Source organism: Hemicordylus capensis, chromosome 7, assembly GCF_027244095.1.
Source record: "Hemicordylus capensis ecotype Gifberg chromosome 7, rHemCap1.1.pri, whole genome shotgun sequence".
NCBI classification, from domain to species: Eukaryota; Metazoa; Chordata; class Lepidosauria; order Squamata; family Cordylidae; genus Hemicordylus; species Hemicordylus capensis.
Genome location: NC_069663.1, coordinates 23,764,881 through 23,778,463, shown reverse-complemented (window position 1 = coordinate 23,778,463; position 13,583 = coordinate 23,764,881). Strand labels below are relative to the sequence as shown.

The following is a 13,583-nucleotide window of genomic DNA, read 5'->3' as shown; positions in this document are numbered from 1 at the left end:
GTTACTGGGGGCGGAATTGAAAAAAACAAACTTCAAAGTGCTCTTTCCTTCTAATAGAGCAGAGCAGCATTTGGTTATTAAACTGAAAGCTATCAAGAAGGCACCTTTTATTGAGCGAACTGTGCAAGCGTTGGGGCCTGGCACTCAATCTTAACTAGCAAAGTTCCAATCAAATCTGTAAAAAAATTTACAAGTGGATTTCTAACTAAATTTTGCCACTCCAAAAAAAAAAATGTATTTCAATGATCAATTAAAAGTGCAGATAAATTAAAAATTCATCCAATTAATTGGAGAGTCTTACTCTTCTAACCCAACCCTGCCCAGACACCTGCCCACATCTACTGTAGCTCCACAGGGGAATTTTCTCTCTTTCTTAGTACAAAAGAACACACTTCAAGATCATGAGAGCTTTGATTTCTGTTTAATTTTAATACTAAATAACAAAATGCTCCCGCGGCCATAGGGAGGAATCCAGTTAGCAAGAAATAAAATTTAAAAAAAAACACCTGCTGCCATGAATCGGGGGGGTGAGGGGGAGAATCGCTGGGAGAGTGGGATCAACAGCACACATGGAGAGACTCCCAAAGTGAAGAAGGGAAGCCCAGTCAAGAGGTATTTACAATCCAGACTGAACCCCAGCGGGGGTGAGGGGCATTCCCTGGAGCTCCCTAGGAAACAAAAAACCGATTTAGCATTTTGAGGGCCTCAGCCATGGAGAAGGCTGCTCTTGGGCATTCGAGTCCGTCCGAGTTCTCAAAGAAAAGCCACGCTTCATATAGTAGGGTGTGAAAGGACTGGCAAACACAAGGGAGATGGAGGATCAGTGCCCAAAGTGGTGTGGAGTGTCTGAGCCAACAGCACCACTGCCCTGAATGAGTGACAGGGAGGACCAAAAAAAAAAAAAAAAGCCACCCAATCTGTCAGGGAAGAAAAGATGATGCAACCATATTCCAGAAACAGCCAACTGGAAGGACCAGGATGTGGACAGCAGAGAGAGCATAGATAAAAGCTAGGGTGTAGCCGTCAGGACAGCTAACACCAAAGCCCCATAAGGGGGAGCCAGAGAGCAGCAGCTCCCAGTCCACATAGGGTGACCAGCTGGCCCTCCTTACTCCCCCCAGCCCCACTCAAACTCCCCCAATCTGGACATTCTCCACCTGGATGTTTTCAAAGTGAACCCCTGCATCAGTTGGGTAGATTTCAATGGTTTCCACCACTGGGATGGTCTCCATAATAGTAACGGTGTTGCTGTAGACTGGCTCGTTGGAGGAGGAGGCGGCTGATGAAGTTGCTGTTGCTGCTGCGGCAGCAGCGGCGGCGGCCGCAGCAACAGCTTCTGCCATGACCTCTTGCTCGTGCTGCAAGCGCTGCTGCTGATGCATCTTGCGGTGCTTCCAGAGGTTGGAGAAGGAGCGGTACGCCTTGCCACAAGCATCACAATTGTACGGGCGCTCGCCTGTGTGAATCCGCTTGTGCTCAGCCAGGCGCACAGCTATGGTGAACGCTTTCCCACACTCGTCACATTTGAAGGGCTTCTCCCCCGTGTGCAGGCGCAGGTGATCCTTGAGGTGCGTGGACTGCCGGAAGGCCTTCCCACAATCCGGGCAAGGATAGGGGCGCTCACCGGTGTGGATGCGGCGGTGGACCTGCAGTGACGTCTCCGTGCTGAACAGTTTCTTGCAGTCACCGCATTCAAAAGTCTTGGGGCAGGTGGGGCGCCGGGGCCGGGGCGGGGGCGGTTCGAGCATCGGGGGCTCCTCTTCCACCCCTTCTGGAGCCTGGATGTCCCCGTGGAGCCGTTCGTGGGCCCTCAGCTGCGCAGTCGAGCCAACTTTCTTGCCGCAGACGGAGCACTCAAAGTGGCGGCTCATCTTGCCACATTTGTGCTCCTTCAGCTGCTCGGCGGTGACAAAGGCAGCCCCGCAGCCAGACGTGCAGCGATGGGGCTGCTGGCCCGTGTGGCTCAGCTGGTGGACCTCCAGCAGGCGGCGAAGCAGGAAGGAACGGCCACAGGTCTGGCACTTGTAGGGGTACTCCCCCGTGTGGTGGTAGCGGTGCATGAGCAGGCGGTAAGGCCGGTGGAAGACGCTGCCACACTCCTGACACTTGTAAGGGTAGTGGCGGCTGTGCACCAGGAGGTGCTGCTGCAGGGTGGACGACTGCGTGAAGCACTTCTGGCAGATGTCACAGCGGTAAGGACGCTCCCCCGTGTGCGTCAGGCGGTGGCGCTGCAAGTTGGCTGGAGAGTTGAAGCTCTTCCCACACTCCTTGCAGTGATACGGCCTTTCCCCAGTGTGGGTCAGGAGGTGGTTGCGCATGTGGGACTTCTTCTTGAACATCTTGCCGCAGGTCAGACACTTGTGGCGGCGCTCCATCTTGTGAGCAAAGCGCTGGTGGCGGGACAGCTGCGCCTGCTTGGGGAAGGTCTTGCTACACATGGGGCACTGGAACTCCTCAGACTTCTGCTCCTTGGCGTTGCTGTCAACAACAGCGGCGACGTTGTCCACGGAGCAGATGATGGCCAACGGAATCACTTCTTGCTGTTCCTCGGGCAGCTCTGGGGGCTCAGAGGGCTCGTCCTCAAGATGCTGGTCCTCAGAAGGAGAGGCAGGCAACTCATGGATCTGGGTTGAATTGGCACTGTGGGAGCGCCGATGGTAGAGGAACTTGGTCATATTGATGAAGGTCTTCCCGCAAGCGCAGCGGTACAGGGGGTTCGAAGAGTGCGTGCGGCGGTGGGACAACAGCACGGCCTCGGTGCCAAATCCCAGACCGCAGTCCACACACAGGAAGCGCGACTCCCCGCTGTGCTCCTCCCGGTGCTTCTCAAGTTCTGCTGGAGACGCCAGCACTTTGCTGCAGAGCGGGCACTTGAAGGTACCTTGCCGATGGCTCTTCATGTGCAGCTGGAGCTTGTGGGCGGAAGGGAACGGCTGCTCACACTCGGTGCACGAGTGCTCCTTGGCGGCCTGCTTCACTTTGCGGGGGGTCTGATCCCCCGGGGTATTCTTCAGCTCATAGCTGTGATCGGTGGCCGTAACGCTGGGCGGGGCTGGTGGGGCCACCGCCCCGTTGTGAACACCCATTAAGCTTAGTGGCGGTGGCGGTAGTGGATCCTTGGGCTCTGCAGAGGAGGGCACGGGCTGCTCTCTGGCTCGAGGCCCAGGGGGTGGTGCAATGACGTGGTGCATGGTTTGGTGCTCTAGGAAGTCTGCTGTTGACTGGAACAACTGGAAACACTCTCCACACTCGTAGAGCAGCAGCTGCACTGCTCCGCCCGACTCGGTCCCATCTTCCGGCTTCCGGTACGAGTGCTCCAGGTTTACTAGTGCATGGCTCTGAGGAGGAGGGGCTGGTGGCTCTGGAGGTTTGCGGTGGGTCTGCCGGTGGGCAAGCCACACATCCTGACTGTTGAATAGAGCCTTGCATTCTATGCACTCATAGTGGATCTGACTGGAGCTCAGAGGTTTCAGCACGGGCTCTGGCTCCTGGGTCACCATCTTGAGGTGCATCTCCTGGTGTTCCAGCAACTGACCTGGAGAGAGGAGGATCTGGCCACACTCCAGACACTGGTACTGGCTCTCCTGCACAGTCACGGTCTGATAGAGACCAGCCTCGCCACTTGCCACCAGCCCAGCTTCCGCCAGCCCCACCACCTCATACTGCTGCTCTTGGGAGCATAGGTGGCTCTGCTGATGTACCAGGGCTTCTTCCAAGGAGCTAAACTGCTGGCTGCATTCGGAGCAGACATAGCGATGCTCCACGTATAACAGTGTTTCTTCAGCTGATTCTGCCATCATGGAAGAAGTCTCCCAACCTGTTGGGAGGACCAAGAGAGAAGAGAATTAGTAAATAATCTTGACTACAGCAAAAACGTTTATTAAATCAGTGATCTTTATCAAGCAACAACAAAACCAAAGTATTTATTACCACTTTTCATCAAAAGTTTCCAAAGTGGTTTTACAGAGAGACTAACTAACTAACTAACTAAAATGGCTCCCTGTCCCCAAAGGGCTCACAATCTAGAAAGAAACATAAGATAGACACCAGCAACAGTCACTGGAGGTCCTGTGCTGGGGGTGGACAGGGCCAGTTACTCTCCCACTGCTCAATAAAGAGAATCACCACGTTAAAAAGGTGCCTTTTGCCCAGGTAGCAGGGGTGCCACTTGTGGGGCGGGGGGGGGAGACACAACTCTGATGTGAAAGCCACTTCCCACTGTGCCAATCTCCATGTTGGAGTACTGCATGATGCCCAGCACCTGGGAGCGGGGGTGGACTTTTAAGATGCAGAGCCCTGTCAATTGCCAGTGCCAATTTGGAAGGCATGTACAGAGCACTGGGAAGTGTAGTCCTTCTCAATACTTTCCTAGAGAGATCTTTGGATCACTTTGATTTCCAAGATGGCCCTGAGGCTAAAGAGGGTTCTGTTTCCCTTAAAGAAGTCCTATTGGTGCTGGGCTCTGCACAGTGGAAAAGACAGCCTCCACACTGTGCCGGGGGGCTGAGTACTGCACTTCACAATTAGTCAGGAAGCCACACTTAGTGTCAGTGGGAGCTGCTGCTGGCTTCTAGACTTTGCAAAAAAGATCACTGGATTAAATGACTGAAAACATCTTTTCAGGTAACCTTATACTTTTCAAATACAGAGTTAATCAATTTTTAAAAGCTCAGTTGATTAACCAAGTGACAGACCTACTCTAAAATATGCCGGATTAGGAAGCTAAAGGAGTAAAGATTATTCATGGGTTACCAGAGCAAGAAGAAACTGAAACAGTAAGAAGTAAATCTGCAAGATTTAACAATTTTGTAGCTCAGTTTAGTCAAAAGCACTGTTCCCTCTAAGGCGTGAGCATGTGCGCACGCTCACAAGTTTTCTGATGTCCGCTCAGTTAATTTTAGATCCCGTTCAGGTTGAAATAGGAAGGCCCCACCCTGACTGCATGTGCGCACACAGTGCCTTGATACTGCCATCCATAACTAAACTCATTCCACACAGAGATGAAAAAAATTAGAGGGACCACTGGTTGCCTTACTGAACTGAATGGCACTTACTCCCAACATTGGTTTACAGCCCTAATCAGCAGGCAAACCAAATACAGCTTTAAATTAGTTGGAGACAAATTTTAAATCGGTGGGACCAAGATTGAAGAGCAGATTTTAGCGGCTAGTTTGGTTTTAATTTTACTGTAAGGAGGAATGAAAATAAAATATTACAGATGACTTTTCCTTGTAACAAGTGGTAGTGTTTGATTATTTGATTCTCTCAGAAAGGTACTTATATGAAGTCATGAAAATATGAGGTTAGCACTATACAAGTGCTAAGTTAATAAAAACCTGGTTTTGCAAAGGAATAGCCTCTGTTCTTTCTCTTCAGTGTGATGCAGAAACCACCGAGTGTATCTCCCACACCATCTTTGCACCTGCCTTGATTTCAGGGTTATTTTGTCACATACAACATTGTAATCCCATCCTACAAAGCCACTAGTCAAGCCGATTTAAATCAAAGTGATCCAAGTCTCTCGCACATCCATTACAATAACCAAGAACACAACCATTTCATTTAAATCAAGTTTAAGGCCAGAGCCCAAATAACCAGCATGACTTCTGCAAAGGAGAAGCCCACCCTCATCAGACTTTTAGAATTGCTTGAGAGCATCAATGAGCACATAGACAGAAGCCACCTTATCAAAAGCTTTTTGCAAGTCCAAGTATACAAAATCCCTCATCAAAGATTTGGATAAGAGGACACTTCGAAACCCAAGTAGTCAATGAGATGTGGCACCTTTCCCCTACATCAAGGGTCTGTGTTGAGACAGGAGCTATTTAACTTGTTCATTAACTCTCCAGAAAGAGCTCTCGTTCATGAAATCAACTGAATAGGATCCTCAAATCAAGAAGCCCTAACTCACTTGCTATCCTTCTGAATCAGAAAGAGTTTTTAACTTGTGGTTGTTGAACTTTGTGTTATATATTTATGTAGTTTATGTATAACCACATTGAACTGAGTAGTAAAGTAGCCAAAGTTGAGGATGACACTAAATTATTCAGGATGGTGAAATCTAAAGAGAACTTTCATAAGTTCTCTCCAAACTAGGCAAAAGGGTTGCAAAAGAGGTTCAATTAATGTCCAAAGTGACATGGGGTGGGGAGGTGGGATACCAACAACCCAATTTCCAATATACAGGGGATTTGAAAAGCTATTTCCCTTATGGTATGGGGGTTAGATGTTCAAAAACAACACAAAAAACCACGAAAAAGACAAGAATTCTAAATGCCCCAAATCTGAATTGAAACAATATTCCTAGTTTTCAGCATTGCTAAATAAGAGTATACAACACATTACATCATATTTATAATGCTTGACCTCAGAGCAGATATTTTCCCAGATAATTCACATTTTAACTTAGCACATTTGCTAAAGCATCATGGATTTAGTTTAAAGATAGTTTATAGAGTTGTCTCCATTTGTATTATATTCAGATTTCAATCTAAACCAGACTCTACAAAAATAATTTATATAACTGAATCTTAAATTTCAATCTTCATTGTTGTTTTTTTAAAATAGTTATTTTTCTCCACTTTACCAACTGTTATCTGTAAAGCTATTCAGGGTGAATCTGGTTTATTTACATACCTTCCAGGCGTGAAGCCAGCAAGCAGCCCCAGAAGGGCTTGTGGCTCTAGAAACCCATCCAATCTGGACTGCTTCAGCACACCAAGCCTTGCAGAAGATGATCCTTGCAGAAACTTTGGAAAACTTTAGTTAAAAAGAGACCATAACAATTAGAAGGCAGGGGAGGCTACAGGTCTACCATTCCTTTCAGGAATTATTCCCCAATGCTCTATGGGGAGAAAGGCCTCCTTAACCCCCAACAACCCCACCCTCTGAGTCAGGGCAATTCCTTCCTCAGCAGCTCACACAAGCCTTCTCCTGAACTTGAGATGGCTCCCAGCTTTGCTCCCAGACACTACACCTTTCCCCCCACCTGCTGAGGAGAGGGGCTCTCACTCCGTGCAAGACCTCCTTCCCTGCAGTTAGCTTTTGAAGACAGCCCCCTCCTCTCTGCCCTCAGTATTTTGTGGCGCCTCAAAGGCTTACATATTATTGTGGCATAAGCTTTCATGAGCCGAAGCCCACTTCCTCAGATGCATCTTCTGGATCCTGGCTGCAGCGCCTACGTGATCCCTCTTCCCGCCCACAGCTCCATCCACTCCCACCTACCCAAATCCTCCACCTCACCTCCTCCGGGGGGGGCTACTCCCCAGAGCCACGTAATACCCTCCGCCCACACTTTGCGCATGGAGGAAGCGCACCCTCCAAACCTTCCACCTCGCCACTCCCCCCCCCCAGCACAGAGTGCTCAGCCCACCCCCACCCTTGCGATATGAGGGAGTCTCGCTCCCCCTCCCTGCACCACACCCCTAGGTGGGGGCCGCTTCCCCTTCTTCTTCTTCTTCTCCCCCCATCTCGCATGGGGCACCCCCACTACACCGGAGGAAGGACTCCCCCGCCCCCCTCGCCTCACCTTTTCCTCCCTTCTGTCCCCCACAACCCAGCCTTCTCGCGCACCCTCCTCCCAGAACAAACCGTCTCTCCATTGGATCACAGCGTCCAGCCAATCCAGGCGCGCCTTACTCGAACGGCTCGCCCAGTCAGCGGCCTCCTCCCTGCGCGACGCGCGAGCTTTTGCCCGAACCCGTCGGGCTCCGTATAGGGCGATTTCACAGTGACGTAGTCCCTCCGCCAGAGCAACTCTGCCCCTGCGGGGGTGAGGAAGTGGGCGGGGCAGAAGGGAAAAGCGAGGGAACCGGCCGGCTGGGTCGTACCAAATGTGAGGGTTTAAATAGCGGCGGGGAGTGAAAGTGGCGGTTGGATCAAACCAAAGTACCAGGGGGTAGAATAAAGTATGCAAAGGGGGCGCATAGTTCCTCTCCTAACAAACCCTATGGGCTAGGGACTCCTGCAGCTTTGCTGTGGGTGCATTTAATTGGGAGTAAGCCCCGTGGATTATGGGACTACTTACGTCTGAGTAAACGTCTAGGAGGGTTGCATGATGAGAGTCAGTGTGGGTTACACGTGTCTTGAGACAGGAACATAGGAAGCTGCCCAGGGGCGTAGCAAGGTTGGAGTGGGCCCAGAGACAAGATTTTAAAATGCCCCCCCCCCCCAAGCTCAGCTCATGAAGTAAAGAAATCTTAAGTGAGGCTGAATAGTGGTAGCAAAAAGCATAGTAAAAATTTATATGAAGCTGCCATATACTGAGTCAGACTATTGGTCCATCTAGCTCAGTATTGTCTACACAGACTGGCAGCGGCTTCTCCAAGGTTGCAGGCAGGAATCTCTCTCAGCCCTAGGTTCACGCAGATGAGACAGTAAATCTCTTCTGGAAAAGTTTGGTTATGTGCAAAAAGACAAGAGTATCTCTTCTAAACAGCAATGGGACAAATTATGGAAATGGACGTTGGATGTAACCCCCCCCCATTACCTGATGTCCCTTGTAATCCCCCCACACACACACCCCGAGTTACAGTATTACCTGCATATACCTCATAACCTTGTGGGTTTCCAAATCCTTATGTGTAAATCTTTGTAGATATATCATGTACAAACAACCACTTTGTATATAATTGTGCTTTGGAAACGTACTATATGCTTTCGTAGTTTGAAAAAAATGAAATGAATCTTGTCCTATTAAAAAAAAAAATCTTGTCCTATCTTGGAGATGCTGCCAGGGAAGGAACTGGGAACCTAGATGCAATTCCCAGAGCGGCTCCATCTCCTAAGGGGAATCTCTTACAGTGCTCACACTTCTAGTCTCCCATTCATAAGCAACTAGGGCAGACCCTGCTTAGCTAGGGGGACAGTTCATGCTTGCTACCACAAGACCGATGCTGAAAGGCATCATCTCATCCTGCGCGGGAGGAGGCAATGGTAAACCGCTCCTGTATTGTACCAAAGACAACCACAGGACTCTTTGGGTGCCAGGAGTCGACACCGACCCCACACACTCACCTTAAATTAGGGTTGTTGGGACAAACAGAAGAACCATGTATACTTAGAACCTTAGAAGAAGCATGGGGTATACATAAAATAAACTTACAGCCCTTATAGCTACATTGAACCTCGATGTTTAGGATAACCATCCTTAGCAGGGTGGCCGTGTTAGACTGCTGCAGCAATAACAAGAGTCTTGTGGCACCTAAAGGAAAATATGTTGCATTCGCTTTCAATCTTTTTTCCTTCTGTGCAACTATGAAAGCAAACCAGGTCTATGCTGAATACATTTCTACCTGTTGAATGTTTTGTTTTTAAAGCTATTTGTGTTACAGATGGTAAAGAATCTACATAATACTCAGGAACACAGTGAAATGCTCTAGCTTTTTCTACAATAGCATTTAAAATGCATTCAGTGTTTATAAGTATTTAGGGATTCACTGATACACAGTACCACTTAATTTATCTGAATAACCGCTGAAAAACATATGGATAATTACATGTTCAACTAAATGAGATGCCATTTATGTAGCATTACACTGACATAGATCCATAAAGAAGACAAAACTAATTCAGAGAATGGAGTTTGTGATAACTGAATTTAGGATGGAGGGATTATTTCTTTCCTTTTCTTTTTTTTTAGGATGAGGTATTCCATCATTTCCAAAACAAAGAAACTCTAGTAGATACATTTTTTGCCTGAGTGAATTCAATTATGTCTTTTTCTAGGCCAACTAATGCTCAAAATGTTGAAAGGATGATACTGAGTACTTTTACTCCATGTGTGTTTTTCTTTCTACATGGACACCCAACTCATATTTTTTTAAAATTATTTCAAACATTATAATTATGGAATAAATATTAATGAATGCATATATCATACCTCTTCTATGGAGTTATAAAAGATGCAAAAGCACCCTGTCTGGCACTGAATCTGGCCACAATGGTTTGATTCATTGAGGAGTTGACATTTGACCAGTCCAAAGAAAACAAAGCAAAATGGTTAAATAATGATCAAGTATTTAAAGCCGTAACAAAGAATGGAGAAGATTATGCTAATTATAGAAACTGCTGTCTTCTAGAATAAGGGGACAGAAATGTAAGTAATGAAAGGTCCGCTAGCAAACCATTGGCTAGCCTTTGGTGAACCTACTGATTCCTGGGGTTCTTTGCAAAGGAGTCACACTAGACTGGCCTGGCTGGCCCATGACATCTTGCTACCTAAAGCAGGCCTCCATGTCGTACCCCTTCAGTTTCCTGCTTTCTCCCCCTTTTCTCTTCCCATTAAAATCATGTCCTACAATTCCTTCCTCATTTCAAATCTCCCTCCTTTCATTTTCTTTTAGGGAAGAGAGAAACCAGTGCGGCTTCCTTCTTTGCAGGCCATCATGGAGTGAGGTGCTGTTGCACCACTGCTAAGAACTAGTCCCAGTCTGCGGTTTGAAGCAGCCTGCTTCATAATATGGCCAGCCCTGGCATCTGATCTAGCCAAGCACTTATTTTGCCCTTAAACAAGAAGGAATATTCAGAATCATTTAACACAGGTAAGCTATGCCTTTGCTGTAAAGAGATTTTGAACTTATTTGCTACTGCTTTGTACATTTAAAGCACATAGATGGACCACTGGGAGTCTAGTTTAAAAAAAAAAAGGTAGACATGCATGACTGAAGAAATCCGACTGCTGTTATAAAAGTAGAGTACAGTCCAGTGCAGACTGTAGCAACTTGCTAAAGCTAGCCTGGACCAGGGTGCTTTCCTAGACCCTACAACGGGGTCAGGACAAATCTCGGAAGTGTGCTTCCACACTTCCTGTGTCAGCATACCACAGTCCCTACGCGGACAGCAGGGTGTCATTCACATTTCCAATGCCTTGTTGCAAATTTAATTGCTGTGATATAGAGCAAGGATGTCGTATATCCGGCGTGAAAATGTTGCTGTTTGTTTTTTCAGGTTGTTAGTTGCTGCAAGACTGCTCCTCCTGCTGTTTACGTTCTGAATGCGACTTGCCCGAACGGAGGCATTTTGCTGCTGATGAGCAGCTAGTCTGGAAAGCACCCAGGACTGGTCATTGTCCAGATAGAAGACCATCTGAGAACCTTATGTACCATATTCACCTGAATACAAGATGACTCTGAATTTACGAGCCCCTTAAAAAGCAGAGGTTAATTTCAGGTTATACTCTTATTTACCCAAAGGAAGAGGAGTTTGAATTTAAGATGACTTGAAAAAAATCTAGTCTTTGATTAAGGCAAATACAGTAAGCTGCCTTGATTTTGATTGAAGAAACATGGGATAAAGATAAGAATCTTTGCAGAATACCATGCTAAATAGTTTTCCTCCCTGCAAGCCTTGGGCTAGCCTTCCCCCTCTGAAAATAAAAAGGCCTAGAAAAATGTAGATGTTTATTAATTTGAATCTTGCTTCATTCCTTTTTTTAAAAAGCCATTCAATTACTTGAACTTGAAATATCGCTCTGCATGAAAGAGTGTGTGTGTGTTTGTGTGTGTGTGTGTGTCCTTTTTCAAAAGCTCCCTCATTTCTGGATCAAATGTCACCTATCACAGCAGCAATTGCATCTTTTCTACCTTGCCCAAAGGAAGGATAATGTGCTCTGGGAGGCGAAACTGTGTTTGTGTTGACAAACAACAACGGAGACAACATGACAAATTAAGAAGAGCTTGCCACACACACACAGTAGGGGAAACAAAGAAAACATGAATATAAATATTTCTGTATCAAAAGAAGACACCTTTGAATGAGTCTGGGGCAGTACATTTTGTAAAACCCTACAGATATGTTGCAGACCAGGACAACCCAGTCAGGGGGAGCTTTTTGCGATAACCTAATTAAATGAGTAGAATATTATCTTAGGGATTCAGTAATATTGTAGATCAATTAGTGGCCTCAAGTCAATAGTAGGGGCTAAGGACTTCATAGGACTTCTGAAAATCATCTGTAGTGACTATGATCAGCCGTGTTTGATTAGCACAGAGAATCTCTGGCAGAACAAGTGGAATTTCCTACGTTTTTAGAGACTCAAAAGGCTAGAATTAACCACAAAGAATGTCTGGGACAAATCAGAAACCACTGGAGAGTCACAATGAGATGCTATTTAAATGGCACACGTATTGTAACTGATGGATTAATGCAATGGTTGCAGATTGACTTGGAGAGATGGACTAATCTGGTCCTGACAGACGAGCAGAGCCACTGCTTGGCTCTGCAAGCCCAGCGCACATACAAATAATGCAGCAAACAGACTGGATGGGGGCATTCAAGCTGAAACTGAATCCAGATAAGACGGAAGTGCTCTGGGTTGGTAAAAATGATCGTCTGAATAGTGAGGTAAATCTGGTTGGACAGGGTCACACTCCCCCTGAAAGACAAAGTCCACAGCTGGGGGAGTGCTTCTGGACCCGATGCTGTCCTTGGAGGCACAGGTGGCGGCGGTGTGTAGAGATGCTTTTTACCAGTTTCAGCTGGTATGCCAGTTGCAGTCCTACTTGGAGAAGTCAGACCTGACCTTATCACTCATGCTTTGGTAATGTCTAGATTGGACTCTTGCAATGTGATCAACATGGGGCTGCCCTTGAAGGTGGTTTGGAAGCTTCAGCTGGTCCAGAATGCTGCTGCAAGGATGCTCATGGGTGCAAGTTGCTTCATGAGTATCACACCCATCCTGTGGCAGCTTCATTGGTTACTGGTCCGCTTCCAGGCTAAATTCAAGGTGCTGGTCTTGACCTTTAAAGCTCTACGTGGCTTGGGGCAGGGGTACCTGTTGGACTGCATTTACCCATATAAACTGCCAGGGCCCTCTGTTCAGCATCTCTGGCCCTGCTCATGGTCTCACCACTGACAGAGATATAGTTGGTGGGGACTAGAGACAAAGCCTTTTCAGTTGTGGCCCCTCAGATTTGGAACACCCTCCCCAAAGAGCTTTGCCATGTTCCCTCCCTCAGTATTTAAAAAAAACACCTTAAAACACATCTTTTTAAATGTTTTATCTGCTCCTTATATCTGGTATGTTTTTTAGTTCTTCGTTTTTAGCTTTCTATTAATTTTTAAAATTTGTAATTTAAAATGTGGTTTCAGCCTAGTCTTTTAGGGCAGCAGCGATATAGGAAGTTTCTGAAAGGCATCTCATAATCTCATACTGTGTGGGAGGAGGCAATGGTAAACCCCTTCTGTATTCTGCCAAAGAAAACCACAGGGCTAGATGGCACACTTTACCTTTTAACTTGTTTAACTTTATTAATGTTTTATTTTACATTGTATCTGTGTTGTTGATACTGTGAGCCATCTCGAGCGGTAGTGTACTGGAGGGGTGGGATATAAATATTTTAAACAAATAATAAAAATAGCTGTGATCTCCATTTTAGAATTCAGGAGCTGGGTCCTCCAAGGATTGAAAGAGCTATCCCAGAATGCATTGCACAGGCTGGAGACTCCCATTACAGCATCAGCTGCCCTCTGATTGGCCATGAGGGGGCAGGAGGCAAGCCCAGCCCTATTCAAGCCATTTTGAGAAAAGGATCATAGAGTGCGCTGTGCAGAGCAGCACATACACACATAGCAGCCTCTGTAGC

At 46.9% G+C, this 13,583-nt stretch overlaps 1 protein-coding gene and 1 long non-coding RNA gene across 6 annotated transcripts; one reads left to right on the top strand and one right to left on the bottom strand.

The window, feature by feature from the left end:
- Nucleotides 1-405: 405 nt before the first annotated feature.
- Nucleotides 406-7,758, bottom strand: ZNF574 (zinc finger protein 574). Of its 4 annotated transcripts, none has more exons than XM_053267846.1 (3): nucleotides 7,591-7,758; nucleotides 6,637-6,759; nucleotides 406-3,817 (listed from the first exon to the last, which is right to left on the bottom strand). In XM_053267846.1, exon 3 carries the CDS (start codon nucleotides 3,798-3,800, stop codon nucleotides 1,128-1,130), a length of 2,673 nt encoding a protein of 890 aa, XP_053123821.1. In that variant the 5' UTR covers nucleotides 3,801-3,817; nucleotides 6,637-6,759; nucleotides 7,591-7,758; the 3' UTR covers nucleotides 406-1,127. The 4 variants fall into 4 exon arrangements, with proteins under 4 accessions (XP_053123821.1, XP_053123820.1, XP_053123822.1 ...); XM_053267845.1 differs by lacking the exon at nucleotides 7,591-7,758 and adding an exon at nucleotides 7,529-7,584; XM_053267847.1 differs by lacking the exon at nucleotides 7,591-7,758 and adding an exon at nucleotides 7,423-7,446.
- On the top strand, nucleotides 7,701-11,412 carry LOC128332973 (uncharacterized). Of its 2 annotated transcripts, none has more exons than XR_008310799.1 (3): nucleotides 7,701-7,834; nucleotides 10,344-10,541; nucleotides 10,948-11,412. It is a non-coding gene; the product is annotated as an uncharacterized LOC128332973 (long non-coding RNA). The 2 variants fall into 2 exon arrangements; XR_008310800.1 differs by having other exon boundaries at nucleotides 7,791-7,907.
- Nucleotides 11,413-13,583: the final 2,171 nt, after the last annotated feature.

Bases quoted from the DNA above. Each gene is read 5' to 3' on its own strand.
- ZNF574 (XM_053267846.1), bottom strand. From the start codon at position 3,800: ATGATGGCAGAATCAGCTGAAGAAACACTGTTATACGTGGAGCATCGC.